The following is a 19,191-nucleotide window of genomic DNA, read 5'->3' on the forward strand; positions in this document are numbered from 1 at the left end:
CTCACCTCCGGTGGTGGTTGCAAGCAGATCATCTACGAAAGCGAGTTTCCCTGAAGTTGCCGGACTGTTTAGTACTCATGACTGATGGAGCCTACAGGGATGGGGAGCTCGCTGTCAGGAGCTAACAGCTTAAGGGTGCTGGAGTATAGAAGAGTCTCTCTGGAGCATCAATTGGCTGGAAGCCCGGGCGGTCCGGTTGGCATACTTGCAGTTCAACAGCAGGCTGCAGGGTCGAGCGGTCCGGTTAACGGTGGACAATGCAACGAAGATGGCTTACATCAGTCGGCAGGGAGGCACCAAGAGCCAGCAACTGTTGCAGGAAATAGACCAACTTATGGAATAAGTGGAAGTGCATCTTCAGATCTCAGCCTCGTACATTGCAGGAAAAGACAATGTAAGAGCAGACTTTCTCAGCAGAGAGAGTCTGGACCCAGGAGAATAGGTATTGTCAGACGAGGCATTTCAGTTGATAGTGGATCGCTGGGGCCTTCCATTTCTAGACCTGCTGACGACTTCTTGCAATGTGCAAGTTCCTCGATTCTTCAATCACAGGAGAGATCCAAAGTCCTTGGGTATTGATGCTCTCGTGCAGGACTGGTGGGAGGGCAAGCTGCTGTATGCCTTTCCCTTGTGGCCCATGTTGCACAAAATAGTTCGGAGGGTTGAGACTTACAGAGGGATGGTGCTTTTGTTGGCACCAGATTGGCCCAGGAGACCATGGTATCCAGATTTGCGAAGGCTTCTGGTAGGCTACCCCCTCCAGTTTCCGATACACAGGAATCTATTGCAGAAGGGACCTGTTCTTCACGAAGATCGGACACCAGTTTTGTCTTACGGTATGGCCCTTGCAAGGGCTTGCTTGCTGAAGCATGGATAGTTTTCTGCAGTGACTGCCACCTTACCACGAGCAAGAAAGTTCTCCACTTCCTTAGCCTATGTGCAGGTTTGGTGAGTATTTGAGGTTTGATGTGAAGATCGAGGCATGCCTCCTCATTTAGTTAAGATTCCGCTCATTTTGGAATTTTTGCAGGATGGGTTGAATAAAGGGTTGGCCCTTAATTCCTTGAAGGTACAGGTAGCGGCTCTTGCCTGTTTCAGGGGGTTAGGTGAATGGTGAATTCTTATTGGCTCATCCAGATGTGGCCTGTTTCTTGAGAGGAGTGAAACATCTTTGACCTCCCTTGCAGTTGCTGGTACCCTTGTGGAGTCTTAATCTGGTTTTGGATTTCGTGGTGGGCCCTACATTTCAACTGATGCATAGCCTTTCATTGTGATTACTGACTTTGAAAATGGTGTTTCTGGTGGCGATATGTTCTGAGTGTCGAATTTCCTAGCTGCAGGCCTTGTCTTGCTGGGAGCCGTTCCTTCGGGTGACTCTAGGGGCGATACAGCTGCGTATTGTTTCTTCATTTTTGCCAAAAGTGATTTCATATTTTCATTTGAATCAGTCCATTTCCCTGCCGTCTCTGGATAGGGAAAGAGATGCGGAGGACTATCGCCTGTTGAGTCCCTTGGATGTCAAGAGACATGTCGTGAGGTATCTGGAGGTTTCTAAATGTTTCTGAAAGATGGATTGCCTGTTCATCCTTCATGGTGGAGGCAAACAGGGTGAGCCAGCTTCGCGGGCTACAATAGCTCGCTGGATTAAGGAGGTAGTCACGGCTGCATATGTGGCTTCTGAAAAGTCGTTGTCTACTCAGGTTAGGGCTCACTCCACTAGGACTCAGGCAGTGTCATGGGCAGAGGTTAGATTGTTGTCTCCTGTCGACATTTGCCGAGCTGTGACGTGGTCTTCCTTGCACACCTTTTTCAGGTATTATCGTCTATATGTGCAGGCCCAGGAGAACACAGCTTTTGCAAGTGTGGTTTTGACCGGACCAGAGGCAGCCTCCCACCCTATTTGGGAGTAGCTTGGGTACATCCCCCTGGTCCTGAATCCATCTGTCTGGGTGCTAGGAAATGAGAAATTACTACTTACCTACCTGATAATTTTCTTTTCCTTAAACCAGTCAGATGGATTCAGCTTCCCGCCCTTGGCTGCCGAATGATTGTGTTATGGTCCTCATGAGTGGCTACATGTTCCAGGGGTTACTGGTAAGTGTTAATCCAGTTCCTAGATTAGTGTTCATACGTTCTTTGCCTGAGTTCAGTGTTTCCTGTTGGTTGTGTACTGAAATGGTTCTCTGTAGTAATCAAGTTTTTGCTAGTCTGTCCACAGTTGGCTTTTGAAGAGAATACTGGTGGGGTAATGTCAGAGCAGGGGTATTTATACCATGACGTCAGTTTACTCCATCTCCATCTGTTGGTAGAGGTGCATAACCCACTGGTCCTGAATCCATCTGTCTGGTTTAGGGAAAAGGAAATTATCAGGTAAATAGTAAGTTCTCTCTTTTTTTTTTTTATCGTCAATATACATTTATTTTTCAACACTGCAACAGTAAATAAGTGTCACAACAATACTAAGTAGCAGGACACACTCATTGTAACACAGAGGACTGTATTATTTTTTATTTCTCATGAAACCTTGATTCACAAATTGACTCCAGAGCTGGAGTTAAATATACCATGTTATAAAGTGTGCATTGGGTGCCCAGCGCTTTCCTGCATCGGGGGTAACAGCTAATAGCCTCATATGCATGGTCACTATTGGCTATGCATTTGTTAGGGCGCGTGTTTTGTGTGCGCTAATCTCCTTAATGCATCAGGTGTTAGTATAGCATGTCCAAAATGTGTGCCTAACTATGCGTAAACCTGTGCGCTAGGCTGGGCGCACCTTATTGCATCGGTCCCTGAGTGGGTGCCAATCCCCCCATCCCCTACCTTAAAAAAAGGTATTGTCCAAATCTGAATCCCCAAAAGTTGCCCAGTAGGCTGAATAATAAGTGTAATAGAGCTGACAGTTCCTGGAACATTACTATTCATTAATTCACTTCACTCCAGGTGAAAAGATCAGTGATTGGTGCCTTCATTAACATCTGTCAGTGGAAGAGCCAATCCTCATTCAGAACTGAGTAACTTTAATTGGCTAAAGTTAACTGGCTACTTCTCTCTGGGTAAACTAGCCTAGCTAATGTTAGCTAGTTAGTTACTCAGTTCTGAACCGAAATCATCAAGAAGAAAAAAAATATAAGACAACAACCTGTTCCCATTGAGGGTGTGATTTTGTTGTGACCTTTGGAAAAATGGGAGTTTGAAATCTTCCTTTACAAAAAAGGGGAGAGAAAGTGAAATCACTAATCAAGACAGAAGCCAGGAACGGAAACTTTAAAACAAGCGCCCAGGCGCCCAGACACATGCATATGGGCGCGCAAGCACAGATATGCTGAAATTTTAAATTGTGCGTGCACTTGCGTGTGTATGAGCTCCTAATTTTATGTGGTTACTCGAGCAAACATAGTTCTCTGATCTTCCTTAGGACTTTTGTCAGCTTTAGTGTGCACAGGTAAGCAAATTTTAAAACATGTTCGCATGAAGGACATTTCCAGTTTTACCATTTAGTCCACCAGTTTGCTCAATCTATCTTGAGTTCATCAAGACCTCTCTGGTTCTTCAGCCTGCACTCTCCCCAGCTGACCCAGACCCCTTACCCTGTTTTAGGATTAAACAGAGATTTATGCAGACTTACACCTCATCAAGAGCAGAACTTCGCGCACATGGATGCCCGCGTATGGGTTTTAAAGTTTACTTTTATAATGTGCAGCTTTTAAAATACATGTTGCTTATTCACAGCTATTATACTCGTATATATGGGCCTTTTAACGTGAGCAACGCTTTTAAAATGAATTAAATGCATCTTTAAATTTTGTAAGCTGCTTTGGGCAAACATTTGGATTTGATAAAGCAGAATATAAATAATAGAACATGGCTGTCAGTGAAGGGATCAATCATTGGTCTTTTCGCCCAGATTGAAATGAAGAAATTAATATGAATATTCTAAGAACTGTCAGCTCTATGGTACTTAAGTATTCAGCCAGGGGACCACTTTTGGGGATTGTGGTGGAGGTGGCTGGCAATTTGGGGGAGGGGGTGGAAGTTGGACTTACTTGGCACAATAGTATTTTTTCTTTTAATTATCTGGCTATTATCAACAATTTTTCGGACCAGAGTTAACCGGATAACTCTGTCTGGCTGGTGCTGGATATCTGTGCTAGCTGGATAAATTTTAGGAACATTCCCCCTACCACCACTACCCACTGCCTCTTATATGGCTAAAATTTAGCTGGCAAATCACGGGGCAAAAGTTAGCCAGACATAAGCTTTGAATAGGTAAAGATATGTTACTGTTTGACCTTCAAGTAAAGATGCATTTTTTTTTTTATCTCGAAGGTTGCTTTGTAGACACATTTATAAATTAATTTTCCAACAAATTTCATTGTTATTGGGACATAGTGTTCTTATTAAAATTATGTATGAATAGCAGTAAATTACCATCACTAACATTATCATTATTGACACTATTGAACTCTGTCATTATCACTATTATGGCATCCTTACAGGTGAATTTTCAAAGGATTTAAGGCTATAAATGTAACATAATATTGTAGCAATTTTCAAAAGCCATTTACCCGCGTAAATTGCAATAACATGGGTAAATCCTGTGGACAATTCAATGACATATATTGTAGCAATTTTCAAAAGCCCTGTTACGTGGGTAAAGTGCATTTACACGTGTAAAACCCAGTCATAAACGTGTACATGCTTTTGAAAATCAGTCCCTTACATTTCAGATACACAGAGTCAAGAAAGGTTAGATTTTCTTACATCTAATGCATGTATAAAATTAATATTGATAACTTTTTCCTCTTCAGGGTAAATTGCCACTAACTGGCATGACCGTAACCAAATTAGAAGAAAGTGAAGGCAGCAACATTTATACTTTTGAAATTACAGGTCAGTCCCTGAATTCCAGTAATTGTGCAGTGCATTTGAAAATTTTGTTTAGCAGTAACCTGAACAATTTATTGTGTTGCTATGGATACATAGAGCTTTATTTGAAAGGGACTTCTCCTGTTTTATGTATTAGGCAAAACACTTTTGATTAAGACATAGACATAAAGTCTAGGGATGGTGAACTCTAGTCCTCGAGAGCCACAAACAGGCCAGTTTTCAGGATATGCACAACGAATATGCATGAGAGAGATTTTCATGCACTGCCTCTGTTGTATGCAAATTCATCTCATACATATTCATTGTGGATATCCTGAAAACCTGGCCTTTTTGTGACACTTGAGGACTGGAGTTCACCATCCTAGGGCCTAGAGGGTACGTTTAGCATGGGAAGGGCAAGTCTTGAAATCCAGTTTCAGTGGGTAAAACACATTTTATCTGTACAAATCATCTTTTTTTGAAAACTGTCCACTCTTGTGGTGGGTAAAATATACACATTACGCTACAACATGCAAGCCATTATCCGCATCTTCAGGAGGTGTTCCTGAAGGCGGGTTTAGGTTAAGGGAGGAAAATGATACGTGTGGATTGCATTTTCTAATAGGCACGGACTATTTTCCTTTCAGTGTTTACTTACACAAAAAACACAAACACTGTGGCTACATTGCACTTGAGGCAATGATGAAAGCAAAAACTATAATCCAGTGGTGTGTGATCAGGGCTTTCTACGGGATCAGTGAGGAAATTGGTAAAACACTTGCTTCATGTTAATTACTAATGAAAACATTAATAAACATATTTAGTTGTTGGATAGCTTTAAAATCTACTTTAGATGACAGAGATGGTAACTTTCAAAGGGACATGCAGGTGCACATTGACATATGTGCATTGGCACATGCACAGGGATGTGGCTATTTTATAACACATGTGCGTATGTTATAAAATAGCTCGGGCACACGTATCTGTGCGCCCTGTTTTGCACTGGGCACACACAGCTGTGCATGTCCTGGTCTGAGCTGCATAAGTGAGGGAAATTTATAACCGGCATGTGTCCATGCCATGACCAGTTTCACCAGTTTGTCCACCAGTTTGGCCAGTGTAGAGCTAAGTCCTCCAAACCCCCCTGGCTTAATAGTGGGAACTCCACCCAGTTATCTCAGACCACTTAAACCCTTCAGAAATGGCTGGGGGGGGGGGGGGGGGTTGTTACACTTCCTCCATAGCAGAAGTAAAATTACACAGCACTGGACCTTGGCGCCAAGCATTTGCATGTACATCCCTGTGCCCTGCCCAGAACACCCATGCCCCCATCTAATCAGTTTCAAAACTTTTTCCCAATCAGGAAACCTAATTGAAAGGATACTAGTGTCCTGTAACAACAGCCATGACCTGCAGGAATGGGTGGAAAATTTGCATCGACTGACAAAAGGAGGTGGGTGTGGAAGTATCATTTCCAAAACCCAGTCTTGGGCTGCCTATTCGGTGAGTAATGTCTACAGCTTGTTTATATTCCATGCTTTGCATGCCCTTAAAACTCTCTGGGCTTCCTTATAAAAAAAAAAAAGTAAAAATGTTAGTTCTACAAATACAGAGATCCATATTCAATGAATTTAAGATTTCAGACTACTGTTCTTTGAGAGAGAGAGAGAGAGAGCACCTAGCTATAAGGCCTTTATAGTACGTAGGTACTTATACCTCTATATGAGGCCCACCTAGTACCTCGAGGTGAGGTTTCGGTAGGGGTTAGGGGCCACTTTGACATTTAGAGTGAGACAAACGAACAGAACAATACACTCTGGTGAAAATCTGATGTCCTTCGGAGTGAGGAAACTCATCCAAAGATGAGATTTGTACAATGTTCTCTCAACCTAGCTTGATGTTACTCAGGTAAGCTAACTCCTCCTTGTTACGCCCCTGGACCGCCCCTAACTTATCCAGCTAAATTCTAGCTTCCTAACTTATTAGCTGGCTAGCAGTTAGCCAGATAAAGGCTGAATATAGCCAGGTAAGCCATTTAGATGGATAACTATTACGTTACCCATCTAAATGGCTTTTGAATATTGACCTTCTTATGTCCAAAGCCATGTAAAAAGAACAGTTTTGATGCAGCATAATAATTTTGTAGAAGGCATGGCATACCTTTCCACCCAGTTATCAGATATTACATTAGATTTTTAAAGCCTACAAATTAAATCATCATTATTATTAATTTAGTTAAGAAGAGTCAACAGTAGTGTTAGAAATCAGATGGTTTTAGATGCAGGGTGACAGAAAATACTTTCACCACGCTTGTCATTTATCATATGCTAATACAGGTTAAGCATATCCAGTGCTAGTAGGTTAAACCTGCTGGCAACACATGACTGGTTTCACTGGGAGAAACCCTGCAGTGCATGGGCAGGGTCATTGAGGATTTCCAGCCGTTCTAATCTCCAATTAATCAATCAGTCCTTCAATAAAATTAAAAACAATGAGAAATATACAGAAAGTAACATATAATAAAATGCTCTCACATGTACATATAGATAATGAAACTGAAACCCCATCACTCAGATTGTAATAAGATATAATTCAGCAGGTTGATCATTAAAGGCCATGTTTTCATGGATTTTCTAAATTTGGAATAATCTAGCTCCAACCCAGTGTCTAGCAGAAGGGTGTTCACTAAAATGGTGCTCAATAAGAAAAAGCAGATAAACCCTAGTTAATTCTTGGTACTTCTCAGCTGGAGGAGGTATCCTAGGAAAACCTTAAAGGGAGATAAGGAACTAACAGGCCGATACAGTAAAGCGCAGCCGCAGTTACCCCGTTTCTAACCCGCGATTCATATCTGTTTTTACTGATCCTTACCGCTTCTTTAACTCGACGCGTATCCCTTTCCGCCCGCGGCATGTATATGTATGTAAACAATCCAATTAGCTATTTCCTCCCATACAGTAAAGTGTGCTCTGACTATCGTCTTTTTAACCTGCTATCTTGCCGCGTCTTTAACCTACTAATTTACCGCCTACCCTGACCATTGCGTTAGTGTGGTGAACTTAGCCGCCCAGTCCCAAACCAACCCAATCCACAGAAAAAAAAATGCTTCTCGCACTTAGCCGCCCAGTCCCAAACCAACCCAATCCACAGAAAAAAAGATGCTTCTCGCACTTAGCCGCCCGGTCCCAAACCAACCCAATCCACAGAAAAAAAAATGCTTCTCGCACTTAGCCGCCCGGTCCCAAACCAAACCAACCCAATCCAAGCCCAAGCAGAGAGAAACGAAATTTCACAGTCCCAAACTTTCCCTCAGCCCCTGCTCACCTGCCCTGGCCGCGGCCACGCAAGCCCCCAGCAGCAGCAGTAGAAGTAGAAGGGCGGCGAGAGAGAGCGGCTTCAGCAGCCCCGCCGACGAAGGTGAATACTTGCACGCCTGTAGGTCCAATATGGGCGCTCAAGGCAGCGAAGGCACATGCGCACACGCCGTGACCTCCGACGTCCAGCCGGTCACGGCGTGTGCGCATGCGCCTTCGCTGCCTTGAGCGCCCATATTGGACGTACAGGCGTGCACGTATTCACTTTAGCCGGCGGGGCTGCTGAAGCCGCTCTCTCTCGCCGCCCTTCTACTTCTACTGCTGCTGCTGGGGGCTTGCGTGGCCGCGGCCAGGGCAGGTGAGCGGGGAATGGGGGAAAGTTTGGGACTGTGAAATTTCGTCTCTCTCTGCTGGGGCTTGGATTGGGTTGGTTTGGGACTGTGAAATTTTGTCTCTCTCTGCTGGGGCTTGGATTGGGTTGGTTTGGTTTGGGACTGGGCGGCTAAGTGCGAGAAGCATTTTTTTTCTGTGGATTGGGTTGGTTTGGAACTGGGCAGCTAAATTTTGTCTCTTTCTGCTGGGGCTTGGATTGGGTTGGTTTGGGACTGTGAAATTTCGTCTCTCTCTGCTGGGGCTTGGATTGGGTTGGTTTGGGACTGTGAAATTTCGCTTCTCTTGTCCATCCGAAGGAGGGTGCTTTATTGCGCTCCCTGCCTCCGATTGTCGGCTGCTGGGGCTTGCTGGCGCCGGGTGCTCAAGGCAGCGGGGTCTGTAGGAGAGCCATCCACTTCCTGGTAACTGTCATTTCAAACGTCATTTGAAATGACATTTGAAATGACAGGTACCAGCGCACCCAGGATACTGTATAGGCGCTGTATAGCGCCTATACAGTAAAATGGATTGCACTTCATGGACGCGCGTTGGACGCGGCTTGCATTTGCATGCCATTTAAATACAGTATCGAGCGGTAGGTGATCCGAACTGTGTGTGCGGCAAACGCGGGTGTGCTGGGCACTAATGCACCTCTTTCTACTGCACCTTACTGTATCGGCCCTTAACAGATTTGATAGATATTCAGGTTGAGCCGCATGCAGGGATTTGAAAGTTAAACATCTATCCTGAAGTCAGTCCTACATAAGATTGTAGTCACATGATCACCTGATGTAAAACACAGTCTGTCTAACTTTCAACTTTTTAACTATCGGCCAGACTTTGGTAGTCAGTAATGGAAATCGATACTGGAAATATTTAGGAGGTAATCTTAAAAGGAGATACATATGTAAATGTAACATACTATTGTAGCAATTTTAAAAAGCCATTTGCACAGGTAAAGTGCACTTACATGTGTACGACCCAATTTTAAGTGTGTAAATGCTTTTTAAAATTAGGCCCTTAGTCTAACAAAAATAAAACAAAGTAGTTTGTTTTTAACAATTTAAAAATGTTTTATTTGATATCCTAATAGATAAAAGACATAGATAGGGCAGTATATAATCAATTGTTTAATTTTTTGCCATCAAGTGTTTATTACATTGAAATTAACTTTCTTACAAAACAGTATCATTTCTTGGAGGATCAGTGCCCCAGGGCAAATCAGTCAGCCAGTGGCTATTATGGCTTACTTTTGGCTATGTTGTGTTGTAGTTTCTAGACATTCTTACCTCTAGTGACAGAAATTTGTAATCTGATTACAGCTTGGAAAGCCTCTTTGATATGTGTGATTGCTTTCTTACATTGACAGCATTTGGAAAGCAAGCAGATTCCAACTTCCCGTCAGTCGTTTACTCAGGTCGGCCCGTTCCCTTCAGCAGCACAAAGCCGAGGACCTCTGGAACCTCCCAAAATCCCTAAGCCCTGGACACTAAGTTGTCTTCGAGCTGCACCACCTTTGCGACCATCGATTGCTTTAATTTACAAAGAGGTAATTTTTAATCTTTGCATTTCCAGAGAGCGATGCTTTCTTGTAAGGCCTGGTTACTTTCCTGCACCGTGCCCTTTCCTGTCATGCCGCAAGGACATGAGAAGATGTGACAAAATGGGGGAGATGAGAAGTGACATTATTAAAGAGCTTGTAACTTTCATACAGAAAAAGATTATTCATCATTTACAAACATTCATATTGTGAGTCTGCCTTAATGGAGAAAATGGGTTAAAGAAGCAATCGTGTTAAAATATTGCATTCATGTTACATCTATTAATTGCTGTCTTTCTCCCAGTGTAAGATTGCATTTCTCTATTCCAATTACTCTGACTTTTACTTCTTATGTTTCTTAAACGTATTCTAATCTGTCACTTTTTATTCTTCCTGTCCATCATATATTTTAAAAGCCAAGGGTTACTGGGAGTTAGATGTTGGGTCTCTCATATTTCTTAATTTACTTCCAAGTTCTTCTGGGGGTTCTCCTGAGAGTCTGTCGCTGTTCATTTCTTACTTATCAGCGTTTTTTATTTTTCCCTCAAAATGGAATCATTGTAGACCTAACCTAATGGCTGAGTGGCAGTACTGCTCATTACTGCGCAGGAGATCTGGGTTTGATTCCCAAACCTGACCTTGAGGTGCTGGCAGCATTCATAGCCCCAGGGGAAGAGGGAATCCTAGCCCTTACTCAATGGCGACACCCACTGGCCAGACTCAGGGATGCATGCTTAGTGGGCTCAGGAGAGAGTCATAGTCTAACCCCTGTATTAACAGAGCTAAACAAGAAAAGGATTAAAGTGAGAGAAAAGCCTCCAGGTGGAAATGTGACCCCCTTGGGTGCTTGCACATAAAAGCTCATGGCACTGCAGCCTAATAAAGGCTGGTTCCAATTTGAGTTGGGAATCCAAAGGAGCTGAAGGAGACTGTCAGGCAAAACTAAAAATGGTCCTTGTAGAATCCAGAGGTAAATATAGCAAGTATTCAGCTTATTGTTTAGCATTGCTTAATTTAATATTACAACAAATTTGTATATAATACTATCATAGTTAAGTAATAAAGGCCCCCCCCTTTTATATAGAATATTAATTATCAGCAAGAATATAGAAAAGATCTCTGCTAAAGACAAGACAGCTAGGAAGGTATGGAAAACATGAGGAGGGGTCTAGCGTAGCTCGAGAAATGATCTATAGTCTGGCAGCTAAGATTTAGTACTTTAATAGGATGCATAAACCCAAGGAAGAAGTACATTACTGGAGGTGAAATTCTTCTAAGCATGAAAAAAGAGTGAGATCTAGGAATGATTGTAACTGATGATGTTAAGGTGGCCAAACAGGTGGATAAATCAATGGTAAAAGCCAAAAAGATGCTTGGCTGCACAGGGAGAGGAATGGTCAGCAGAAAAAGGGAGGTGATACTGCCAATTTATGTATTTATTAGTTTTATTGTTTATTTATTTATTTAATTTATAACTTCTTACTATACCGACGTTCAAGACAAAGATTCTTATCACACCGGTTTACATCGAACTCAAACCTTGTAGAAGTTACAAATAACGAATATCTTGGAAACAAATTTAGGAGCAGAATTAAGTATAGGAAAAGGGCAAAAAATGAAGCATAACATATATAAACATAAAAATGAACATAACATAAAATGAAGCATAACATATATCAAGTGGTTCTTAAGATAAATACAAAAACCTCAAAGGGGGTATAGATAAAATTTGAACAGAACTCTGCACTTAGTTCAGAAATTAAGGGGGAGAAGCGGGCTATCTGGGGGAGGGGGGGGAGCGACTGGGGGTTGGGGAAGGGAAGGAAATTTCCACGTTATTACATCAAATTGCCGATAACAGCTTATGAAGTCAGAGTTGTGTCGTGAAATATTAAGGGAAGGCTTGTGTGAATAAATATTAAGGGAAGGCTTGTGTGAATAACCAGGTCTTCAATTTCTTTCTAAAGGTAAGCGGGCATTGTTCCTGTCGTAGGTCAGGGGGTAAAGCGTTCCAATGGGACGTCCGGCGGTAGAGAAGGCGCGTTTCCTTAATGATAGGTGGAGTGTAGACTTAGTGGGGGGGGGGGGGGTGTGGAGAGTCGCTTTGTAGGCAGTTCTGATTGGTCTCTTGGAGGAGTGAAAGTGGAACGGTATTTTTAGTTGGAGTGAGGACTGCTTGTAGATGGATTTGTGTATGATGATTAGGGACTTGTAAAGGATTCTGAAGTTGATGGGAAGCCAGTGTAGATTTTTGAGAATGGGTGTGATATATTCGCTTCGACTAGAGTTGGTTAGTATCCTTGCAGCAGCGTTCTGGAGCATCTGCAACGGTTTGGTGGAGGATGCTGGGAGGCCAAGAAGTAGAGAGTTACAGTAGTCTATTTTTGAGAATAGCGTGGCTTGGAGAACCGTGCGGAAATCATGCAAGTGCAGGAGAGGTTTGAGCCTTTTTAGAACGTGAAGTTTATAGAAGCATTCTTTTGTTGTATTGGTGATGAATTTTTTGAAGTTCAGTCGGTGGTCTAGTATAGCTCCAAGATCTCTCACGGTTGTAGTTGTTGCTGACGAGAGGTTGTTATTAGGGATGTTAATGTCTTTGGAAGAAATGAGGAGGAGTTCCGTTTTTGTAGTGTTGAGGACTTAGGTTGAAGCTAGAGAGGAGAAGGTTGATTGATTTTAGACTGCTGTTCCAGAAGTTAAGAGTTTTTGTAATGGAATCTGTTTTTGGGATCAGTATCTGTACATCGTCGGCGTAAATGTAGTGGGTTAATTTTAGGTTTGTAAGGAGCTGGCAGAGGGGGAGAAGATGTATGTTAAAGAGAGTGGGAGAGAGAGATAAGCCTTGAGGAACTCCATGAGAGGAGCTTATAGGGTGGGAGTCTTTGTTGTTTATTCTGACCTTGTAATTTCTATTGCTGAGGAAGGACTTGAACCAGCTAAGGGCAGAGCCTGAGATGCCGATGTCAACCAAATGAATAATGAGAATGGAGTGATTTACTGTGTTAAATGCCGCTGAAATGTCCAGTAAAGTCAGTAGGTAAGATTGACCTTTGTCTAGACCCATGAGGATGTTGTCGGTGAGTGAGATTAAGAGAGATTCTGTGTTTAATGATTTTCGGAATTCGAACTGAGCAGGGTAGAGAATCTTGTGATTATCTAGATAATCGGAGAGTTGAGTGTTGACCAGTTTTTCCATAAGTTTTGCGATGAAAGGGAGGTTGGCTATGGGACGGAAGTTGGCAGGATCTCCAGGGTCCAGGTTAGGTTTCTTTAGAAGAGGTTTAATGGTGGCGAGTTTCAATGGGTCAGGTACTGATCCTTGGGCTAGGGAACAGTTAATAATTTCTGCTATTGGTTTGGAAATGGTGTTTGGAATGGAGAGTAGAAGTTTTGTAGGAATGAGGTCAGAAGGGTGAGAGGAGGGCTTCATGTTCTTGAGTACTGATTCAACTTCTAGGGAGGATGTGAGTTCCAAAGAATCGAAGATTGCTTTTTGGCTGATGGGGGATGTGTAGGGCGGGGGGGGGGGGGTTGGGTGTTCGAGAGGATGAGCGGGTCTAGGAGCTTGAGATTTTTTTTCTCGAAGAATGTTGCCAGTTCGTTGGCCTTGGATTGGGCTTTGTCATCTTGAATAGAGGGAGGGGGGAGGGTTTAGTGAGTGCTGACACGTATGAGAATAGAGCCTTTGCATCGTAGAAAAAGTTGTGGATTTTGCTGGCGTAGAAATCTCTCTTTGTGCGGAGTATGATGTTCCTGTAGGCATGCATAGTGGATTTGTAGGCTGCCATTGAAGATGGGGTGGGGTCTTTGCGCCAACTCTGTTCTTTGTGTCTTAGCTCTTGTTTAAGGTTCTTCAGCTCTAGTGAGAACCAGGGTTTTTTATTTGTAAGAGACGGGTTAATTTCTTTAGTGATCAAAGGACATATCTTATTTGCTACAGTGTTAGTAATGTTGAGCCAAGAGGCTAGGGCAGAGTCTGCGTTGGCAAGGTCAAGGTTTTGTAAATCCGTAGAGAGGTGGGAGATTAGGTCGTCCATCGAACATGGTTTTCTGAATTGATTGGTCGTTTTGGGGGGGGGGGGGGTAGGATTTTTATTCATCGAAAGGTCTGTGGTGATCATCAGATGGTCTGACCATGGGATAGGGGTGCAGGAAGGGGTGCAGTTGAGAGAGATGGTTGAGTTTACGAAGATGAGGTCCAGGGTGTGGCCAGCTTTGTGTGTGGAGTTGTTGACAATTTGCTTAAATCCCATGGCTTTGAAGGAAGATAAGAGTGCTTCGCTGTTGGGAGTCAGAGGGATTGTGTTAACATAGATATTGAAGTCCCCCATGATGATAGCAGGGGCGTCCGTGTTGATGTGTTTGGCGATGAGTTCAATAAGAGGAGAGGGATCTGAGTTTAGGATCCCCGGAGGGACATAGATTAGGCATATTTATATATGGTTGGACTTGAAGAGGCCAATTTCTAGTTTAGAGTCAGTTTTTCAGGTTTGAGACTAGGAGGATGCCGCCACCTCTTTTCTTTTTTCTGGGTATTGAGAAAATATCGTAGATCTGAAGAGGTAGTTGGTTGGTTAGTGCTATGTCTGTGGGTTTCATCCAAGTTTCAGTAATGGCACAGATATCCAGTTTCGAGTCACATAGGGTAGTCATTGAGAATGTGGGGTTTTTTTGTGAGGGATTGTGTGTTGATAAGTGTTAGTGAGATGAGAGAGAGACCAAGGAATTGTGTGAGGGGGGAGATCATGATGGGTATCAAATTTCTCTTTTGATGAAGCTGTGTTGGGGTTACTGGCTTTTTCCTGTTATGGTAGAAGTGGGAGATTATAGGGATGGGGTACGTCGACATCGTTGGTTTCTATTGGTGGCTGTTGTGAAGGTTGAAGAGTGGTCAGTGAGAGGCTGGGGGGGAGGGAGGGGTGAATGACTGCTGCACTCTGTAGCTGCACGAAGGGGCGCACAAAGGGGCAGGCCCCTTTGTCGCGCTCCTTAGGTGCGCAACGCAGGTGCGTGGCACCTGAGGCGCTCCCTGTGCCTTTAAGTAGCTGACGATCCCTCGTCGCCGCCTGGAGTGCGTTGGTGGGCGGGGTCAAAGGCCGCGATGGGAGGCGGCACTTCCTGTGCTTTCTTCCAGCCGGGTGGGGAGACCAACGAGGCCTGAAACTCCTCCGGATGGGCGGAGGAGGGAAGAGAGGTGAAGTCTCATGCCTGGGGTGGTCAAGCCGGCGCCGAAGTTCGTCAGGAACATTACATCGGTTTACAATGTAAAACATATGAGACACAGTTAAAAGACAAACAATCAGTTACATCAAGAATTAAGAAAACATTCAACTAATATGTACAATTAAAATTTCTAAAAAGTAAATGCTAAAATCAAAAAAGTTAAAAATGTGAGCGGTGTAGAAAGGTGTTCTGCTTTTGTGAATAGTATAAAATCATATATAACATTAATTAGTGTGAAGGTAGCCATTGCTGGAACAATCAAGTCTTTAATTTTTTCTTAAAGATATGAGGGTTAGGCTCTAATCTTAAATCTTGTGGTAAGGAGTTCCATAGGTGAGGGCCTGCTAGAGATAGGGCACGTGCTCTCACTGTGTTAAGATGTGCTAGTTTTGGAGATGGTATTGGAAAAGTACCATTGCTGGCTGAGCGTGTATTTCTCTGAGGCGTGTGAAAATGGAGTGCAGCATTAAGCCATTCTACATTGTTATTATATAATGTTTTATGAATTAGGGTTAAAATTTTGAACAGATCCTGTGAGATATTGGAAGCCAATGCAATTCCTTTAAAATAGGTGTTATATAGTCAGTTTTTCGGGTATTGGTAAGAACTCTAGCAGCAACGTCCTGTAGTAATTGAAGGGGTCTGATAGTGGAGGCTGGAAGGCCTAAAAGTATGGCATTACAGTAATCAATTTTTGGAAAAATTAAGCTTGAAGAACAGTTCTGAAATTGTTTGAATGGAGGAGGGGATCTTAGTTTTTTTAATACATGAAGTTTGTACAAACAATCTTTAATTGTCGTACTTATAAATTTTTTAAAATTTAGTTCGCTTTCTAGTATTATGCCTAGGTCCTTTTCTTCATACGAGATGGAATGTTTAGTTTGTACTAATTTTACATCCGAAGTAACTTTATTGTTCAATTTGTGACAAATTATAAGGAATTCAGTTTTAGACGTGTTTAGAGATAGACTCATTTGAGTTAGAAGTTGATTCATTGCAGAGAGATAGACTTCCCATAGTTTTAGTGCTTTTTCTGTTGATTCAATGATTGGAATTAAAATTTGGACATCATCAGCGTAGATAAAATGCGTTAGCCCCAGACCAGATAATAGTTTGCACAGTGGCAACATGTATATGTTGAATAATGTTGAGCATAAGGAGGATCCCTGAGGGACTCCTCGATGCAAATCTATCCATTCGGATTCAGAATTACCTATTTTAACCTTATAGGATCTATTATTTAGATATGTTTCAAACCATTGGGGTAACATCTTCTAGGCCAATTTCTATAAGTCTGTCTAGTAAAGTTTTGTGGTTCATGGTATCGAATGCGGCGGATATATCAAGCATCACAAGGAGATATGATTGGCCATTGTCAAGTCCTCTGAGGACTGTGTTTGTGAGCGAGACTAATAGAGTTTTTGTCCTAAAAAATTTGCGAAAGCTGAACTGTGAGGAATAAAGTATAATATGTTTCTCTAAATGATCAAACAGTTGCTGGTTTACAACTTTTTCCATTAGTTTAGCCAGGAAAGGAAGGTTAGAGATTGGTCTAAAATTGGCTGGGTCTGAAGGGTTTAAGTGGGGCTTTTTTAGGGTGGTCTTTACTATGGAGTATTTTATCTTGTCTGAAAAGCTTCCTTCAGTTAAGGAGATATTAATGATGTCAGCCAAAGGTTTGGCAAGTAGATTGGATACAAGTTTTAGGGATTTAACTGGAATGGCATCTGCTGGATGAGCAGCCAGGTTCTTTTTTTTTTTTTTTTTATAAGAGTCTCAATTTCGGTGGAAGATATATACTCAAAAGTGGACCATACTATTTCAGGGTTTTTTGGTAAAGTGATTTTGTTTATATTAAATTTTGGAATATTAGTCATTTAATTTAGGATCTTGTCCCTGAAGAAATGTGCAAGGTCTTTACATTTAGTTTCAGAGTTGCCGTTGGGTATAGAGAATGGGGAAGTTTTGGTTAGATCAACTACATATGAGAACAGGATTTTTGGGTTGAATTGATAGTCATGGATTTTTTACAAAAAAAATCCCGTTTAGTTTTAAGGATTTCCGTTCTATATTTATAAAGCATTGCCCTATAAGTGCCTAGAGTGATGGGCGTAGAGTTTCTTCACCATTTTTTTTCGGTGTTTCTGAGGGAACGTTTTAATGTTTTAAGATCTGATGTGTACCAGGGAGCTTTGTATTTAAGGGAGGGCTTTAACTCTTTTTTTTAACTATGGGGCAGCAAATGTTGGCTAGGTCATTCATAATAGTGTTCCGCATTTCAGCTTGTTTAGGGAAAGATTGGTATTGATCAGTCTGTGGCCTGACCATGGAACAGGTAGACATGAAGGTGAATCTGTGATTTCAAAGTGTGAGCTAATAAAAATGAAATCCAGAGTGTGACCTGCTTTGTGGGCAGGGAGGTCTACTATTTGTCTGAAGCCTATAGCGTGCGTGGTAACTAACAAAGCTTCACAACTGGAGGTGAGGGGTGAGGCATCAACATGTAAGTTGAAGTCTCCCAGAATGATCGCAGGGACATCCATGTCTATATTATCTATGACAAATTTGACCAAAGGGGAGGCATTATGTTCCAGCAAGCCTGGCGGTGCATATAATAAACAGATTTGTAGGTGTTTGGATCTAAACAATAACAATAACCGAACTTTATTGGCACCTGTTAGAATGTACAATAACCTACATTAAATACCTTAGTCTATGTGCCTATTTGTAAACCGTTGCGATGGTATATAACTTAGCGACAGTATAGAAAAGTTTTTAAATAAAATAAATAAATACATAAATAAACAAACCAATTCCTGGTGAGATCTTGCTTGGAATATTGTGTACAATTCTGGAGACCCCACCTTCAAAAGGAAAAAACAGGATGGAGTCAGGCCAGAGGGTGGCTACAAAATAGGTCAGTGGTCTTTGTTCTAAAGCATATGAGGATAGACAAAGATCTAAACATGTACACCCTGGAAGAAAGGTGAGATAAGGGAGATATGACAGAGACATTTAAATACCTCCAATGTTTCCATGCACAGGAGGTGAGCCTCTTTCAATGGAAAGGAGGCTCTAGAACGAGGGGTCATAGTTTGAGGGTGAAAGGGGGTTCACTCAGGAGTAATCTTAAGAAATATTTCTTTAGAGAGAGGGTGGTGGATGCATGGAACGGCCTCCTAGTGGAGATGGTGGAGACAAAAACAGTATCTGAATTCAAGAAAGCGTGGGATAAGGAGATGGATATTCAAATACTAGATTGCCGGATAAGTAGGACTTATCCAGCTATATAGCAGCCGCTGAATATCTGGTTATTCAGCAGCTAATTTTCGAGTTAGCCAGATAAGTTTTGGGCAGTGAATGGGTGGAATCAAGTGGCACTACTTGGCTGGATAAGTTATCTCCGTATCTCCGAAGGGAGAGAAAAAGGATGGAGGCGGTCCAGAGAAGGGTGACCAAAAAGGTGGATGACTTAAGAGGAGAGATTGAAGAATCAAAATATGTATACCCTGGAGGAAAGGAGGAGCAGGGGTGATATAATACAGACATTCAGATACTTGAAAGGTTTTAATGATCCAAAGTCAATGACAAACCTTTTCCGTTGGAAAAAAATCAGCAGAACCAGGGGTCACAATTTAAATCACGAGGGGTCACGAGGACGACTCAGAACCAATATCAGGAAGTATTTCTTCATGGAGAGAGTGGTGGATGCCTGGAATGCCTTTCCGGAGGAAGTGGTGAAGACCAAAACTGTGAATGATTTCAAAGGGGCATGGGATAAACACTGTGGATCCATAAAGCCTAGAGGATCATGAAGCCTAGAGGTTGGGAATGAAGAGAAGAGGCATGGGGGTGGCTTGCAGGAATGACGGCTAC

The 19,191-nt window shown here is 42.4% G+C and overlaps 1 protein-coding gene across 7 annotated transcripts in view; it reads left to right on the forward strand.

Annotated features, from left to right (window-relative positions):
• Positions 1-19,191, forward strand: part of ARHGEF6 (Rac/Cdc42 guanine nucleotide exchange factor 6) — a 386,722-nt gene that overhangs the window by 268,699 nt on the left and 98,832 nt on the right. For all 7 annotated transcript variants that reach the window (XM_029607806.1, XM_029607805.1, XM_029607803.1 and 4 more), the window contains 3 exons: positions 4,809-4,890; positions 6,230-6,369; positions 9,922-10,101. In XM_029607806.1, the coding sequence (XP_029463666.1) occupies positions 4,809-4,890; positions 6,230-6,369; positions 9,922-10,101 (402 nt within the window). The remainder of the gene's footprint in view (positions 1-4,808; positions 4,891-6,229; positions 6,370-9,921; positions 10,102-19,191) is intronic.

This window comes from Rhinatrema bivittatum, chromosome 6, assembly GCF_901001135.1.
Source record: "Rhinatrema bivittatum chromosome 6, aRhiBiv1.1, whole genome shotgun sequence".
In the NCBI taxonomy this organism is placed as follows: domain Eukaryota; kingdom Metazoa; phylum Chordata; class Amphibia; order Gymnophiona; family Rhinatrematidae; genus Rhinatrema; species Rhinatrema bivittatum.